This window comes from Delphinus delphis, chromosome 8, assembly GCF_949987515.2.
Source record: "Delphinus delphis chromosome 8, mDelDel1.2, whole genome shotgun sequence".
Classification (NCBI taxonomy): Eukaryota; Metazoa; Chordata; class Mammalia; order Artiodactyla; family Delphinidae; genus Delphinus; species Delphinus delphis.
The window spans coordinates 68,400,097-68,413,348 of NC_082690.1; the positions used below are offsets into that span (position 1 = coordinate 68,400,097).

At 47.4% G+C, this 13,252-nt stretch overlaps 1 protein-coding gene across 10 annotated transcripts in view; it reads left to right on the plus strand.

Moving 5' to 3' along the window:
- Positions 1–13,252, plus strand: part of BMAL1 (basic helix-loop-helix ARNT like 1) — a 104,390-nt gene that overhangs the window by 74,092 nt on the left and 17,046 nt on the right. For all 10 annotated transcript variants that reach the window (XM_060018515.1, XM_060018522.1, XM_060018520.1 and 7 more), the window contains 6 exons: positions 267–308; positions 1,900–2,057; positions 3,809–3,888; positions 8,680–8,772; positions 9,903–10,020; positions 12,510–12,659. In XM_060018515.1, the coding sequence (XP_059874498.1) occupies positions 267–308; positions 1,900–2,057; positions 3,809–3,888; positions 8,680–8,772; positions 9,903–10,020; positions 12,510–12,659 (641 nt within the window). The remainder of the gene's footprint in view (positions 1–266; positions 309–1,899; positions 2,058–3,808; positions 3,889–8,679; positions 8,773–9,902; positions 10,021–12,509; positions 12,660–13,252) is intronic.

Here is a 13,252-nt window from a genome sequence, read left to right on the forward strand (position 1 = left end):
TTCAGCATCCTTAGAGCCATTTTCTTTGCATAATTAAACATTCTGTTACGTGGTGCAGGCTCCATCCATGTCCTTGATTCGGGATAAGCAAGGAGGCCTTGAGCCTATGGGCTTGAACTTGTCTCCCTCCCCCCACCCCCAGTGTGGCCAACAACCAAAGCTCTTGTGTGTCATGTAGAGATGACAGGGCTAAGGCAGGGAAGAAAACAGATGTGTAACTGCTGTCAATCTCCAGGACATTGTGTTTCTTCTTTTTTTTTTTCCAGGTTAGAATACACAGAGCACCAAGGAAGGATCAAAAATGCAAGGTGAGCTTGGACCCTCATTCTGTCTATAAACTGTCCTGGTTTGGTTGCTTGGTGTGTAGCCAAGGAGGCTCTGCATATCTGGTCCTTGTCTGTCAGACGGTCTTCGACACTGTCACGTCCTTAGGGAAGGAGGAAGGGGATGGGGGGCCGGGGCTTGATGTGGCCTTCTTCCACTCCCTCCATCCCTCCAGGCTGAGCTGCCTTCACTCTTTGCTGTCTAAGCACAGTTAACCGGAAGGGGGCTTTGGAGGGAGCAGAAGATAAATCAAGGCTAAAGGTTTTCTCCGTCTTCAGCAGGTTACTCCTTCCTGACTCAGGGCCCTTCGGGGAGACCTGGCTCAGTGACTCGGTTCCCCGGGCTGTCCCAAGCCTCTGAAAGTGCCCTTATTGCTCTGCAAGGTGCAGTTGAAGGCTAGACCTGGGGGTGCCCTGCTCCCTCGAGGAGATTCTCTAACTCCGTCTTTCCTGCTTCCAACCATGCCTGCGACTCCTTTCCATGCAGATCCTGAGCTCTTCTGCCAGTAGCCCCAGGGCCATTTGAGTCTGTATCGTGACACAGAACCAGGGGCTGCAGAATTTGACGGACAGTTCTGGCTTTTCCCTCGTGGACCAGCTTTGGCAAGAGATCCCACGGTCCTGTTGCTGTGGCAGTGGCAGCAAACTACGTTTCCACTGTTGACACACCTCTTTTTTTTTTTTTTTTTTTTTTTTTTGCGGTACATGGGCCTCTCACTGTTGTGGCCTCTCCCCTGCGGAGCACAGGCTCCGGACGCGCAGGCTCAGCGGCCATGGCTCACAGGCCCAGCCACTCCGCAGCATGTGGGATCTTCCCGGACCGGGGCACGAACCCGCGTCCCCTGCATCGGCAGGCGGACTCTCAACCACTGCGCCACCAGGGAAGCCCTGTTGACACACCTCTTGAGGGGGACAGTCACGAATGACTGGTGCACACCAGTCAGGGAGGGAGTGTGTGCCCATGGAAGTGTCACGCTGACTCGGCAGGCAGCAATTCCAGGGAGGAAGGCGTGTGACATTCCTCAGTGGAAACTCGTGGGGACAGAGGTAGCAAGCGCTGCGTCTCGGTGGGGTCATGGCCGATCCAGGGACAGTGGCGTTAGTTACCTGATGTCTCAATCAGTCGGTCTCCGACGGGCCACACAGCAAGCTCCCCACAAACCTCAGAGACAGCTCAGCGTCTCTGAGCGCCCTCACAGATGTCTGTTCCGGATGCTTTGCCCTTTGAATTCTCCACCTCCCTTCTTTCCTTCACCCCTGTCTTAAAATCCAACTTTATCGGGGCTGAGAGGAAAAGAAATGAGGAGAAATTAACAGCTCAGTTTACTCTGAAAAGACAGTTTTTGTAATATTTCTCAATTCTAAGGATGAGGTGAGCATAAAAAAAACCTAATACTGACCTGGCAGTGAGCCCACTTTTTTGGGTGACTTTAGTAGGAAGGCCTAGTTTGAAACATTCTGCAGATTCTAAATTTGCCTTGACAGATGAATATTGAAAACAGCTATAATTTATTTTCATCGTTTCCTTGATGCTCTGTTACATTTTACAGAAATCATTTTTCATATTGTTGTTCAGGGAAGCTCACAGCCAGATTGAAAAGAGGCGTCGGGATAAAATGAACAGTTTTATTGATGAACTGGCTTCTTTGGTACCAACGTGCAACGCGATGTCCAGGAAATTAGATAAACTTACCGTGCTGAGGATGGCTGTTCAGCACATGAAAACATTACGAGGTGAGGTCCCGGCTTTATTGTCCTTTATGCCCTTGCTCACAAATGTTACCACCCTTTCCTAGAATGTTCCCGAGTCTCCTTAGGGACAAATGTTTATTACTTGCAAATGTGTGGCCTTGAGTAATATGCGTGTCATTTTCAGCAGTAGACCTGATGCCAAATGAAACGATTGTTGAGCTTCTGTGGGTATCGAGATGCAGTTTTGCTGTCCTGCATCTCCAGAGGGTGGAGGCTATGTCCTGTGCGTGTGTGTATGCGCATACGTGTCAGAGAGGACCCTGCTGAAGGGCCAGCTTGTGCATATGTGGTGCCTGGGCCCCACGCATACAATGCTATACATCAGAAATGTAGGTGCCCTTAGTGACACAGGAAAGTCAGTTTCAGTTTTGAAGAGGAAAATTCATCATGGTTCCTTTTGAAGAGTGAGTCACTGGTTGGTGGGACTTGATGCATTTTATCGTCAGGAATGAACACTGATGATATTTTCATCTTCCTGGAATTTTCCCAAACCACATCAACTCTTTATGAGGGAAGCAGTGTTTTCCTTCTTTTCTGAGTGTGGGGAGGGTGAGAAAACAGAGGCAGAGACGTGGAAGTGACTTATCCACACCACAGGAGAAATCCAAACTGTATCAGGCACTTTAGTGAATGCGGTTCCTGGAATTTTCCACAGCTAGTCTTGGACTATTTGAGGAAATTGGAAAGTGGGCACTCACTCAGATCTCTGACCTGTGTGGTAAAAGAATTACGTCTTTTATATTTCTACAAAGCCACCGGAAATGAGAAGTAGCTGGTTTTGTCTGACTTTTGATCATTATTCAAAAATATAAATGTTGTGTCCTTTGCCTGGAGAATGGCATTTTAAAATTCATATTAGTGAAGATAGAGATTAAATCATAACTAATTTCTATTACATTGGAAGGAAAAGAGTGGCAGAGCTCAAGTTACCCTAAAAAGCAGGGACGTGGGTCAGTAACACGTGCCTTGTTGGTTGATATGAAAGTCAGGACACGTTCTGTTTCCCTCCTTCCCGGTGGTACTTGGAATTGTTATGGATCGTTTCATTTTACTTCTTCACTCCTTTACTAACCATTCTGCAGATTTCAAGTCATTTCCTGCTGGCATTTTTCTCTAAGTTATTCTCCTGAAAGATGCCAGATTGACAGCCTTTTAAACATAAGTCTTGTGCCTTCCAGTCCTGGGAGCTCGAGTTGCACTTACTGAAGAAATGCATTTCTCCGGGTTGCCAAGCTCATTTAATTCAACCCTGATGAAGAGGAGCTCTCAGTAAATGCCTTCTACAGGGTGTTTACTCAGGGCCTGGCAGTCTGGATGATTTCCCAAGAACATTTAGAGTGGAGATTTGAGCAACCGCTAGACAACCCATTTAATATAGATCTTGGGAGGAGGGAACCTCCCAGGAGTCTCTACCAGTTTGCTCCTAGAGCTGCCTTCTCTCTTAGAAGCAGTTTTTTAACTTGTGGCAGCTCCTGATTTTCACTATAGTGACAAAAGCAAGCTTGCTAAGTCTCCTGTGGGCAGCAGTGTTTGCTTTTCGGTGGAATTCTCTTTGGCATTAGAGGCTCCTGTCCAAAGTCAGATCTAGCCCTGTCTCCGTAAAGGAAAAAGAAGACAAAATTTCGACCCCAGGTGGTAAGGACTGGCCGCATCTGGAAGGTTTGAGGCAGTCGAATGGAATGAGACATCTGAAAATACAGTGTTCCAACGCTTTCTCTTTTTTCCCCTGTAAGGTGCCACCAATCCATACACAGAAGCAAACTACAAACCGACTTTTCTCTCAGATGATGAATTGAAACACCTTATTCTCAGGGTATGTTGCAATTATGGGATTGTTTTACACAACATTTATTTTTACAAATTTCAGAGTTAAGCACCAGCGTGTGGGAATTTGATGTCTCAACACTGAACCTGCTTAGGCTCACTTCCTCTTTTGGGGTCTCCACCTTGTTCTTACTGTTTGAACAGGCTTCACGTCTCTTCCCTGAGACCCTCCTCTTCTACCCTTGCTCAAGCAAAAATTGAAGGTCTATGCTACTGGGACTTTAAATAAGAAGAGCAGATTTTGTTAGAATAGGAGGTAATGAAGAATCCCCTTCCTGAATAGGAGGGTTTTAGAAAGGGACTGAAACTGAGAGCAGCTGAGAATTTCTCTCATCACTTAACCACTAGCACAAAAACAGCCACCTAAATCTTTATACCAAAATTCCATCAAAACAACAAGCTTCCAAAGACACCATGGCCTGAGGAGGAAAGTAAGTGGAGGAGGCAATGCTTTCACCTGCGTGACTGCAGTGCTCACTTTCTCCTGCCAGGCTCTGCAGAGAGGCAGCTGAGGTGGCACTGCGGGAACCCGGCTTCTGTGCTGAGTCAGGTCTGCTCTGGGTAGAGCGAGATTCACTTGGAAATTGAAGGGAGAGACACCAAATTCAGAAACGTGTTCTCTTGCAAACTGTGAAAAGAGAAACAGAGAAGCCTAACTTAAGGCAAGGATACCTGCCCCATCTCGCCACAGCCAGGGCCGACCTCACTTCTCTGAGCAGAAGTTTGCAAAGCCCCGGCACAGAGGCTAGTCCAGCTGCATTTTTGCATCTTCGCTACCCATTTTCAGCTCACCCCGGCTTCAGGCCCTCTGTAAGCCTGGCCTGCCTGCTCGTTCCAATAGTCTGTATCCACCCCCTCGTGACGTGCTGTATTAAATGCAAGGAACAGAAGACGTGTTGAATAAACAGGGCTTTGTTTCTCCAGCATAGCCAGTCCTGGGGTAGGCTGTGAGGGGCTCGTATAGAGGTTCAGTGAGGTCAGCAGGAACCAGGCTCTTTCTGTCCTCTCACACAACCCTGCTGAGCTAGCATGTAGCTTGTTGCCTCATTGGAGTGAGACGGCCTGTGCCAGCTCTCAGTAGCGGATCAGCCAGAAAAAGGGCAGGGGAGGCTCCAGGCCAGCCGTCTTTTGTACCAAGAAAGGATGCACCTTCCTGGAAGCACAGTAGTGGACTTCAGCTTATCCAGAAGATGTCACCTGGTCCCCCATAGCTGCAAGTCATGTTGCAGAACAAGTATCGTAGACGCAGGCAGGAGAGAAGGGGGTCGGGAGCAGCGGTTGCCACACATTACAGAACTGCATCTGTCTGCTAGATTTCCCTCCAGGAGTGGCTGCCACTGGAACTCCAGCTGTGGCCTGATTGGCCTGGGGTTGGATGGCCTGGTAGCCTCCCTTGCAGTAGAAGCCACATCCGGGGTAGCTGTAATAGTGGCCCTCCCCGGCTCTTGTACGTGAATTATTGTTGGGCCAGGTTTTTTCCATCGTGCGTAGGTGCAGTTTTTTTGAACTTCTCTTTTATCCATCCAGTAAGTATCTATTTATTGGATAGTCCCATATTCCAGCTTATCATTAGCGATTCTTCAGAGCTTCATGTGAGTTGAAGCTTGGATAGGTATGTCTTCTGTCTTCCATTTTCATTCACTAGCTAATTGAGCAAACACTTTAGGACTTACTGGTTATGCATGGCCCTGTCCTACAAACATCCAATCACTGATAAACACTGTAGGGTGGGACCAAGCCTTCTCAGGAGGTTGGCGATGGTCATTTGGTTACCTCTCAAGGCACGCTCGGAAGACCCAACTCTGCCCTCACCTCTCCATCCTTTTCATAAAGATGTCCTTGTTCTCAGGGAGGACTTGCTGGAGTTAAGATGTAAACTGTACCTGCAGCATCTCCAGAGAGACCACCAGGGCTGGCCTCACGGGCATGCAACCTATGCAGTCACACAGGGCCTGGCACTTGGTTTAATGCTCTGCTGTCGCCATCTTGAAAATTGTATTTGAGAACAAGGGTCCCTACATTTTCATTTTGTACTGGGCCCTACATATTATGTAGCTGGTCCTAATTGCCATACTGATAATTTGGTACTTTTTAAAATTTTATTTTATTTTTTTGACTGTGTTGGGTCTTCGTTGCTGGGCGCGGGCTTTCTCTAGTTGCGGCGAGCGGGAGCTACTCTTCGTTGTGGTGTGCGGGCTTCTCGTTGTGGTGGCTTCTCTTGTTGTGGAACGTTGGCTCTAGGCACGGGAGCTTTAGCAGTTGTGGTACGTGGGCTCAGCAGCTGCGGCTCACGGGCTCTAGAGCGCAGGCTCGGTAGTTGTGGCGCACGGGCCTAGTTGCTCCGCGGCATGTGGGATCTTCCCAGACCAGGGCTCGAACCCGTGTCCCCTGCATTGGCAGATTCTCAACCACTGCACCACGAGGGAAGTCCAAATTGGTGTTTTTAAAGAAAAAAATATATATGTGTGTATATGTATAAAACCAGCTCTTTTTGTGATGACAAGTGCTTAATAATTGTCTTGTTGCTGCTTTTCTGAATGATTTCCTATTAGATGCCCACACTTATCAAGGTCTGGAGTAAGAGTTTTAATGCTATCCAAACTAAATACTTTATCTTGGGCTTGCCTTTTCTGCTCTTGTCTCTCAGACCACGTCAGTGGTGACTTGTCTTCCCTGATGGAACTTTTCTCACATCTCTGGCCCATCTCAGTGGCTGTGAAGTACTGTCTGATTCCTTGCCACTTCCAGGTGCCCAGTTCTTGGGAATTTGCTTCAACAGATGGCAGGGTCCACTCAGATGATGTTTGAACGGTTTGGCAGCAGGAACTGGACTTCCACTTTTCCTTACCAGTGCAAATCTGACTAATAGCATTCTTTACTAAGTGCTTTCAAAATATCTTTAATAACCGGCGTGTCAGGGAGCAGTGAACCTGATCAGTTTATAGTGTCTGAATCCTGTATGTCCCGAGTTTTGAAAACGTGGCGGCTGCTTCGGCTCCGTGTCATTCATTAACTTAACACCGTCCTCCCTGAGGGCGAGCCTGCCCTGGTCTTCTGGCCCCGTGGTGCTCGTGTCTCACCCCTCTGCCCTCTGGCTGTCTCCTCAGCCCCAGCTTCTTCACCTGCTGGTGTTTATCTGCCCTAGTAAAGCGGTGTCGGAATGTTTTGTGCCTCCCCTGTGCTGACCGTGTTCACCAGCCTCTGGAACCTCCTCTCCCTCCCCTGCATGTGTTCAAATCCACTGCACTCGTGTCACCAGTTTGGGCCTGACTCTGCCCAGCATTTTTTCCAGGATGTCACGAGCACCTTCTTCCCAGGCATCTTTTGTGCCACATCGCTTCATTAATGAAAAGCCTCAAAATACTCTCTTTTCTCGTTAGATATGAGATTGTCAGCAAGGCAAGTGAGGAAGTTATTAATACTCTCTTTTTTGACAGAATGAGGCTTCCAGCAGATGGTGCTTGGGAAGTCGCTTCCCCCTCACCGTCATCCCTTGCCCCTGGGCCAGCTCAGAGACCTAACTTAGGAAAGGATCATCCTCAGCTTCCTTCTGGCAGGACAGCCTGCCAAGCCCTCTCACAGCAATAGTGAATCTGTTCCCCTTTTACTCACTTCTTTTATCCCAGCACAAGTGCATGTACCATTCTGTTACCTTCTGGCACATGAATTCATTTCCTAGTTCTTTGAATTAAACTGCATCCCGAAGGCCCTTTTGTGGAAAAGGGTTCTCTAGATTCTTCCAAAGGACAGGCTGCGGCCCAGCAAATAACGCAAGATAATGACGCACTGTGATTTAGCCCGTGGTAGCTGAATGTAGAGCAAGTGCGTGGTAGAGAACGGAGCACCTCCCTGGCACCGGGAAGGCCCCGGCAGGAGCTGAGTAGTTGCCCGCCTGGAAAGTCGTGGATAGGATTCAGTCACACATGCACAAAACATCCTAAGCTCTCAGGTACCGTAGCTTTGGTGTTTACCTGCTTCAGTCTATCCAACAAATACTGTCCTGTCTCCACACCTATCTTTACTGGCCCTTTGGATTTTTACCTGTATTTAAAGTGAAGAAGAGGTGAAAAGAAAGTCAGGGGAAATTTTTGCTTTTCTTTTTTTGTATAATTTAGGATACAAACAGCCCAGCCCTGGGTCAAGCGATAATACTTGGGAGCAGTACTTCTCGAGCCTGTGTACGTTAGAATCACTTTGGGGTGGGGGTAAGGGTGGGATGGGGAGGGAGTAATAATCATACCAGTGATCTAGCCCCATTCCAGACCATCAGCGTAAAAAACCAAAAGCAAACCCCACGTCAAATGTTGAGAACCACTGTTCCCGAGAGCTCCCTGGAAATGGAGGTGTTCGAGTTGAGGACAGATGGAGGCTGCGATGTTGGACCAGGGGGTTCTGATCCTAAAGTTTCCTTCCGCTCTCAGATTCTATGATATTACAGCATTGTTATACTTAGAGCAATGAAATGTATTTCTCTGGACCTTCATGCAGTCAAAGGAAAATTCTTAAGCTGAGTTCTGCCTTGAAACAGAACTTACTCTAATGGCACTATCCCCTGTAATCATTAGATAATACATGTGTGTATATCCGCCTTGGAGAGAATCTTACTATTCTCGGCAGGCATTTGTTCTGAACATCCTGTTCTCAGGATACCTGTGAAACTGTCAATGACTGCAGTCCTGTGCTTTGGATACTTAGAAAACAATCCTTATTTGCTATCAGAGTGACTATAAATCATGTTTCCTAAAGTGTGATAAATTGATTATCCATTTCTCCTGATTAGGCAGCAGATGGATTTTTGTTTGTCGTAGGATGTGACCGAGGGAAGATCCTCTTTGTGTCAGAGTCTGTCTTCAAGATCCTCAACTACAGCCAGGTACTGCTCCTGCTGCTGGTTCTGGGCAGCCTCACAGCAGCCAAAAAGGTCACCCCACTTCTCAGAATAATTATGGTGGACAAGTGACATGTGAAGTGCTTATATATTCCCCCACCCCATCCTTCTTCCAGAAGAGTCTGTACACAGAAATGAATATAAACTTAGAAAACTTCCTTTAATGTGCTTCCCCCACTGGGAAGTTCGACCTTATCAGCATTGTAACTTTCTCACTGCTGCAAGATAAATAGCCCACGGTGTAGGGGTAGGGGGGCAAGGGGCTGTCTGACAAGGAAGACAGGTAGGCAGACCATACAATACCAGGGAATAAGAAAAATGGGAATCCACCCATACTGTGTTAACAGTGATATGTCACTTATTAGCTCTATTGAACCTCAGCGTCCTCTAAAAAATGATTGTAGTAATCCATACAATCTATGACCGTTTGTAGGATCATATAAGATAACCATTTATAAATGCTTCTAGAACAGAGCTTTTCACCTATTTTGTCCCTAGAGTTTTTACTCGTTTTTTTCATTCATTCACTCATTCACATGCTGGTATTTGCATGGAAACTTAGTAAAGCAGAAGAATTGCAGAATCAAAATAACATTTATATAAATTAGAATTAATGTAAATTTAGTGTTTCCAAGGTGTTTTGCTCTTTTTAGTCTTAGAGCAAAGCTATGGAAGAAGTTATTTTTATCTCTGCTAACAATTAGGCTAGTGAGGCGAATAGTATGACACAACTTCTTTAAGAACAGAGGTTTAATGGAGCTAGAGTCAGAGCCCACGCCCTACATTCCTCCCTCTGAGGTCTTAGAAGGAAATCTGTGGGCCTCAGAAATAAATGAAAAGGAATACATACTGAAAGACTTTTGCCGTAGAGGAGCATGAACTATTTATGTATGTGGTTGAGCCCTTTTGCCTTCGTGTCTTATCAAAACCACACTCCCAGTGCCTCATTCATTGTGTCTATATCTAGGCAAAGTGACTGGACGTGTGTACATGTTAACACATGAAATATTTGAAATTCTCGTGCTTAAAAATGCAGAGTAAAGGCCAAGCCCTTGTTGGTTAATGTATGTTCCACGTGCCATTGACTTGTCCTTTTTGATGATACATTCCCACAGAATGATCTGATTGGTCAGAGTTTATTTGACTACCTGCATCCTAAAGATATCGCCAAAGTCAAGGAGCAGCTCTCCTCCTCTGACACTGCACCCCGGGAGCGGCTCATAGATGCAAAAAGTGAGTTTGGGATCCGCCGCTGCTTCCTCAGCTGCCTGCCCAGACGGCTGAGCGCCGGGCTGAGCAGTGTGTGCGGACCTCAGCCTCTGGGTTCCTACCTCTCTGCCCTTTATCTGGGTCCCAGGTGCTGTCTTTGGCTCAGTGGGATTGTTTATGTTAGAAGAGAAGAAAGAAGAAAAAAATTCAATGTCCAAACTCGTGAGAGGAGAAACAGCTACTTTCATTTGATTCTTTCTGATTTTTAGTCATTTTTTTTTTCAGAATCTAAAAATTCCAAGTTGTATGTTCCTGCGTTAAAAGGGTTCACATCAGTTTGATTTGTTCCCCCTGAAAAAATCACCTCTATTTATCTGAGTTGCACTCATGCAGCCTCATAAGATGAAAGTAAGAAAACTTCAAGTGTAAATGTGACGCTTCTTTGACCAAAGTGGTTCTTCATTAGATGCCCTGCCCCGCCCTTCTGCCCGCCTCCCTGCTTCCTTCTTGCAGCAGGCCACCACTCACGTTCTCCCCCAGCTTCCTGCTCCTGCACCCGCTCCCTGCCTCCTGTGTGAGGCCACAGAAGCTCTCTTCTCCTTCAGCCCCATGGGGGTGCTGTGCACTCCAGCAGTTAAGAGCACAGACTCTGAGTCAAATGCAGCGCTCGCATCTTGGCTCCACCATTTACTAGCTGTGTGACCTTGAGCAAGTTACTTAACCTCTCTGTGCCTCAGCTTCCTTATCTGCAAAATGTTACCTATTTCATCAAGTTGTGAGGATTTAATATGCTAATAACGGAGTACATAGTTTCCAGCACAGAGTAAGCACAACATGGTATATTCACCTTGGCCCAGTGCCATCATAGCCTAACTAGTTTCTTGCTTCCAAGCTCTCCATTGTAATCTCTGGAAGGAAATAACCACCAGAGGAATCTCCTTTAAATCATCCTTTTCACTAAGGCACTCCTCTTCTTCCTGTAAGTACAATGCAGTCCCTGGTACCTGTTGCCCTTTATAGTAGGGTCCTGCAATTTTTTTAGTGACCTCAGAAGAGAAAGATGAATGCTGTTTGGTCCTTGCCTCTAAAGCTCTTACCATGTAGTCAGGGAGACAAGGAGACAGCGCCATTCATAATGGGTGCAGCCATAGATGTAGTGCCAGGCATAGAGAACGATGATTAATTCTCACGTGGGCGTGGGTACAGGCATCACGGAGCAGGTGACAGCTCCAGGTGGGTTTGAAAAGATGAATTAGTGTTTGCCAAATGATGAAGGGAGGAAAGGAGCAGAAGAAATGATTTGTGGACGGGTGCAGACGTGCGGTGCTGTGGGCTGCCGGTGCTGCTGGAACAGAACATGCAGGGGAGGGAGAGGGCTGGACCACGAAGACCTTTTCATCTGTGGGGACACAGTGAAGGGCTGTGAACCAGGCGGGGCGGGCTCGGATTGGCATTCGGGGAGGATCACTGAGGCAGCAGTGCGGGAGGTAGGTGAGAGCAGGGAGACCCAGGAGGAGCCCCCGGCAGTAGCCATTCCTGTGATGGCTGCTCCCGCCGTGGGCAGTGGGCGCTTGTTCCCCCCAGACGTGATCTGCAGCCCCGGCTTCTGCACCGACAAGTAGCCCATGTTTCTATCAGGATCACAGTCATGCTTTTTCTCCAGAGACTCTAATTCAGTTGGGCCGGAACCATAATTCAGACCGCAGATATGAGCTAGTTTATATGTGAAATTTACATGATTTAAAATTTTTTGGTAGCTACGTTTAAAAAAGTGAAAATAAATGCAGAATTATCTTTAATACTGTATTTTATTTAACACAAAATCCAAAATGAGGTCTTTTACATTTTTTCTGGTACTAAGTCTTTGAAATCCTATTTTCATTCACACGTACAGCACACCTCCAATTTCGGCTTCTCAATAGCTGCGTTGTAGCTAGTGGCTACCACACTGGGAAGCACAGATCTAGAATGGGGTCCCAGAATCTGCAGGTTGATGAAGCATCCGGCGGTTCTGGCATCCAGCCAGGGTTGAGAACTTAAGGCAGTCCTGCTGCCTCCTTTCCATTCCAGTATCCAGGTCTTGCCCATCCTCCAAGTCCCAGCCCACCTGCTTCTGCCTCCGGGAAACACCGATTGTTTCTGCCATTTACTTGGCACTGATCACTCATACGTCACGTTGTGTTATCATTAGTCTTTTCCTGGTGAACTTCCATCTCCCCTTCTCAGCCGTCCACTCCTGCTGGACAGGAACCCTGTGTGTATTTCTTTATTCCCTGGAGCACCTAGTCCGTTCATCAGTCGCTGCATTCTTTGTGATCTGTAAGCATTCCGGGTTGACAGCGCCCCTGTCCATACAGCATCTGTTAAGGCCTAGACTGAGGAGAGGGGTTATTGTCACGTCATTGTTACAGAACAGCAAGGCAGGAAAGAAAAGACTTTCTTCAAGGGCACACTCCCCCTCCTGACAGACAACACTACCCTCAGTTTATCACATTTTGTGTATTGATTTGCAGCTGGACTTCCAGTTAAAACAGATATAACCCCTGGGCCATCTCGATTATGTTCTGGAGCACGGCGTTCTTTCTTCTGTAGGATGAAGTGTAACAGGCCTTCCGTAAAGGTTGAAGACAAGGATTTCCCCTCCACCTGCTCAAAGAAAAAAGGTAACCACTTAACAGTTCTTTAAATCCTATCACAGGTGGAGCGCTCAGCAGGGGGTGGGCTCAGAGCAGCGGGTCCCAGGATTGCAGCCAGGACCTCACTAGCCCCCCTTCAATGGGGGCGGTTGGGGAGCGGTGGGGGGGGAGCTGGAAGGCCCTGATGGTGTCACGATGACACAGGTTTGTGGGAAGGCTCCCTCTGTTTAAGTCCTGTTTGTTTTCCTGTGGTTGGGAAAGAATACTCTCTAATAGAGTCACAGCCCCCTGCCTCCCCAGCACCCACGAGCCCACCAGAATTATTCTAAGTTCACCAGTGCCTGCAGGTGGCTAAGTGCAGTGGACACTTCTCATTTTTCTTCCATTGTGAAGTGTTTTCCTTCCTGTCCTCTCCCACTCCGGGCTTTCTTCCGGGTTCCTCTTGTTGCTTCCTCCTCTTCTGTCCCCAGCCTCTTCTCCTAAGAGTAGATAGATACTCATCCACAGGTAATGTCAGCCGCCCCCTTAGCTTCCAATGACAGTCAGCCGCCCCCTTAGCTTCCAATGACATTTATATGCCACTAACTTCCAGGTTCATATGTCTAGCCTGCACTTCTCTT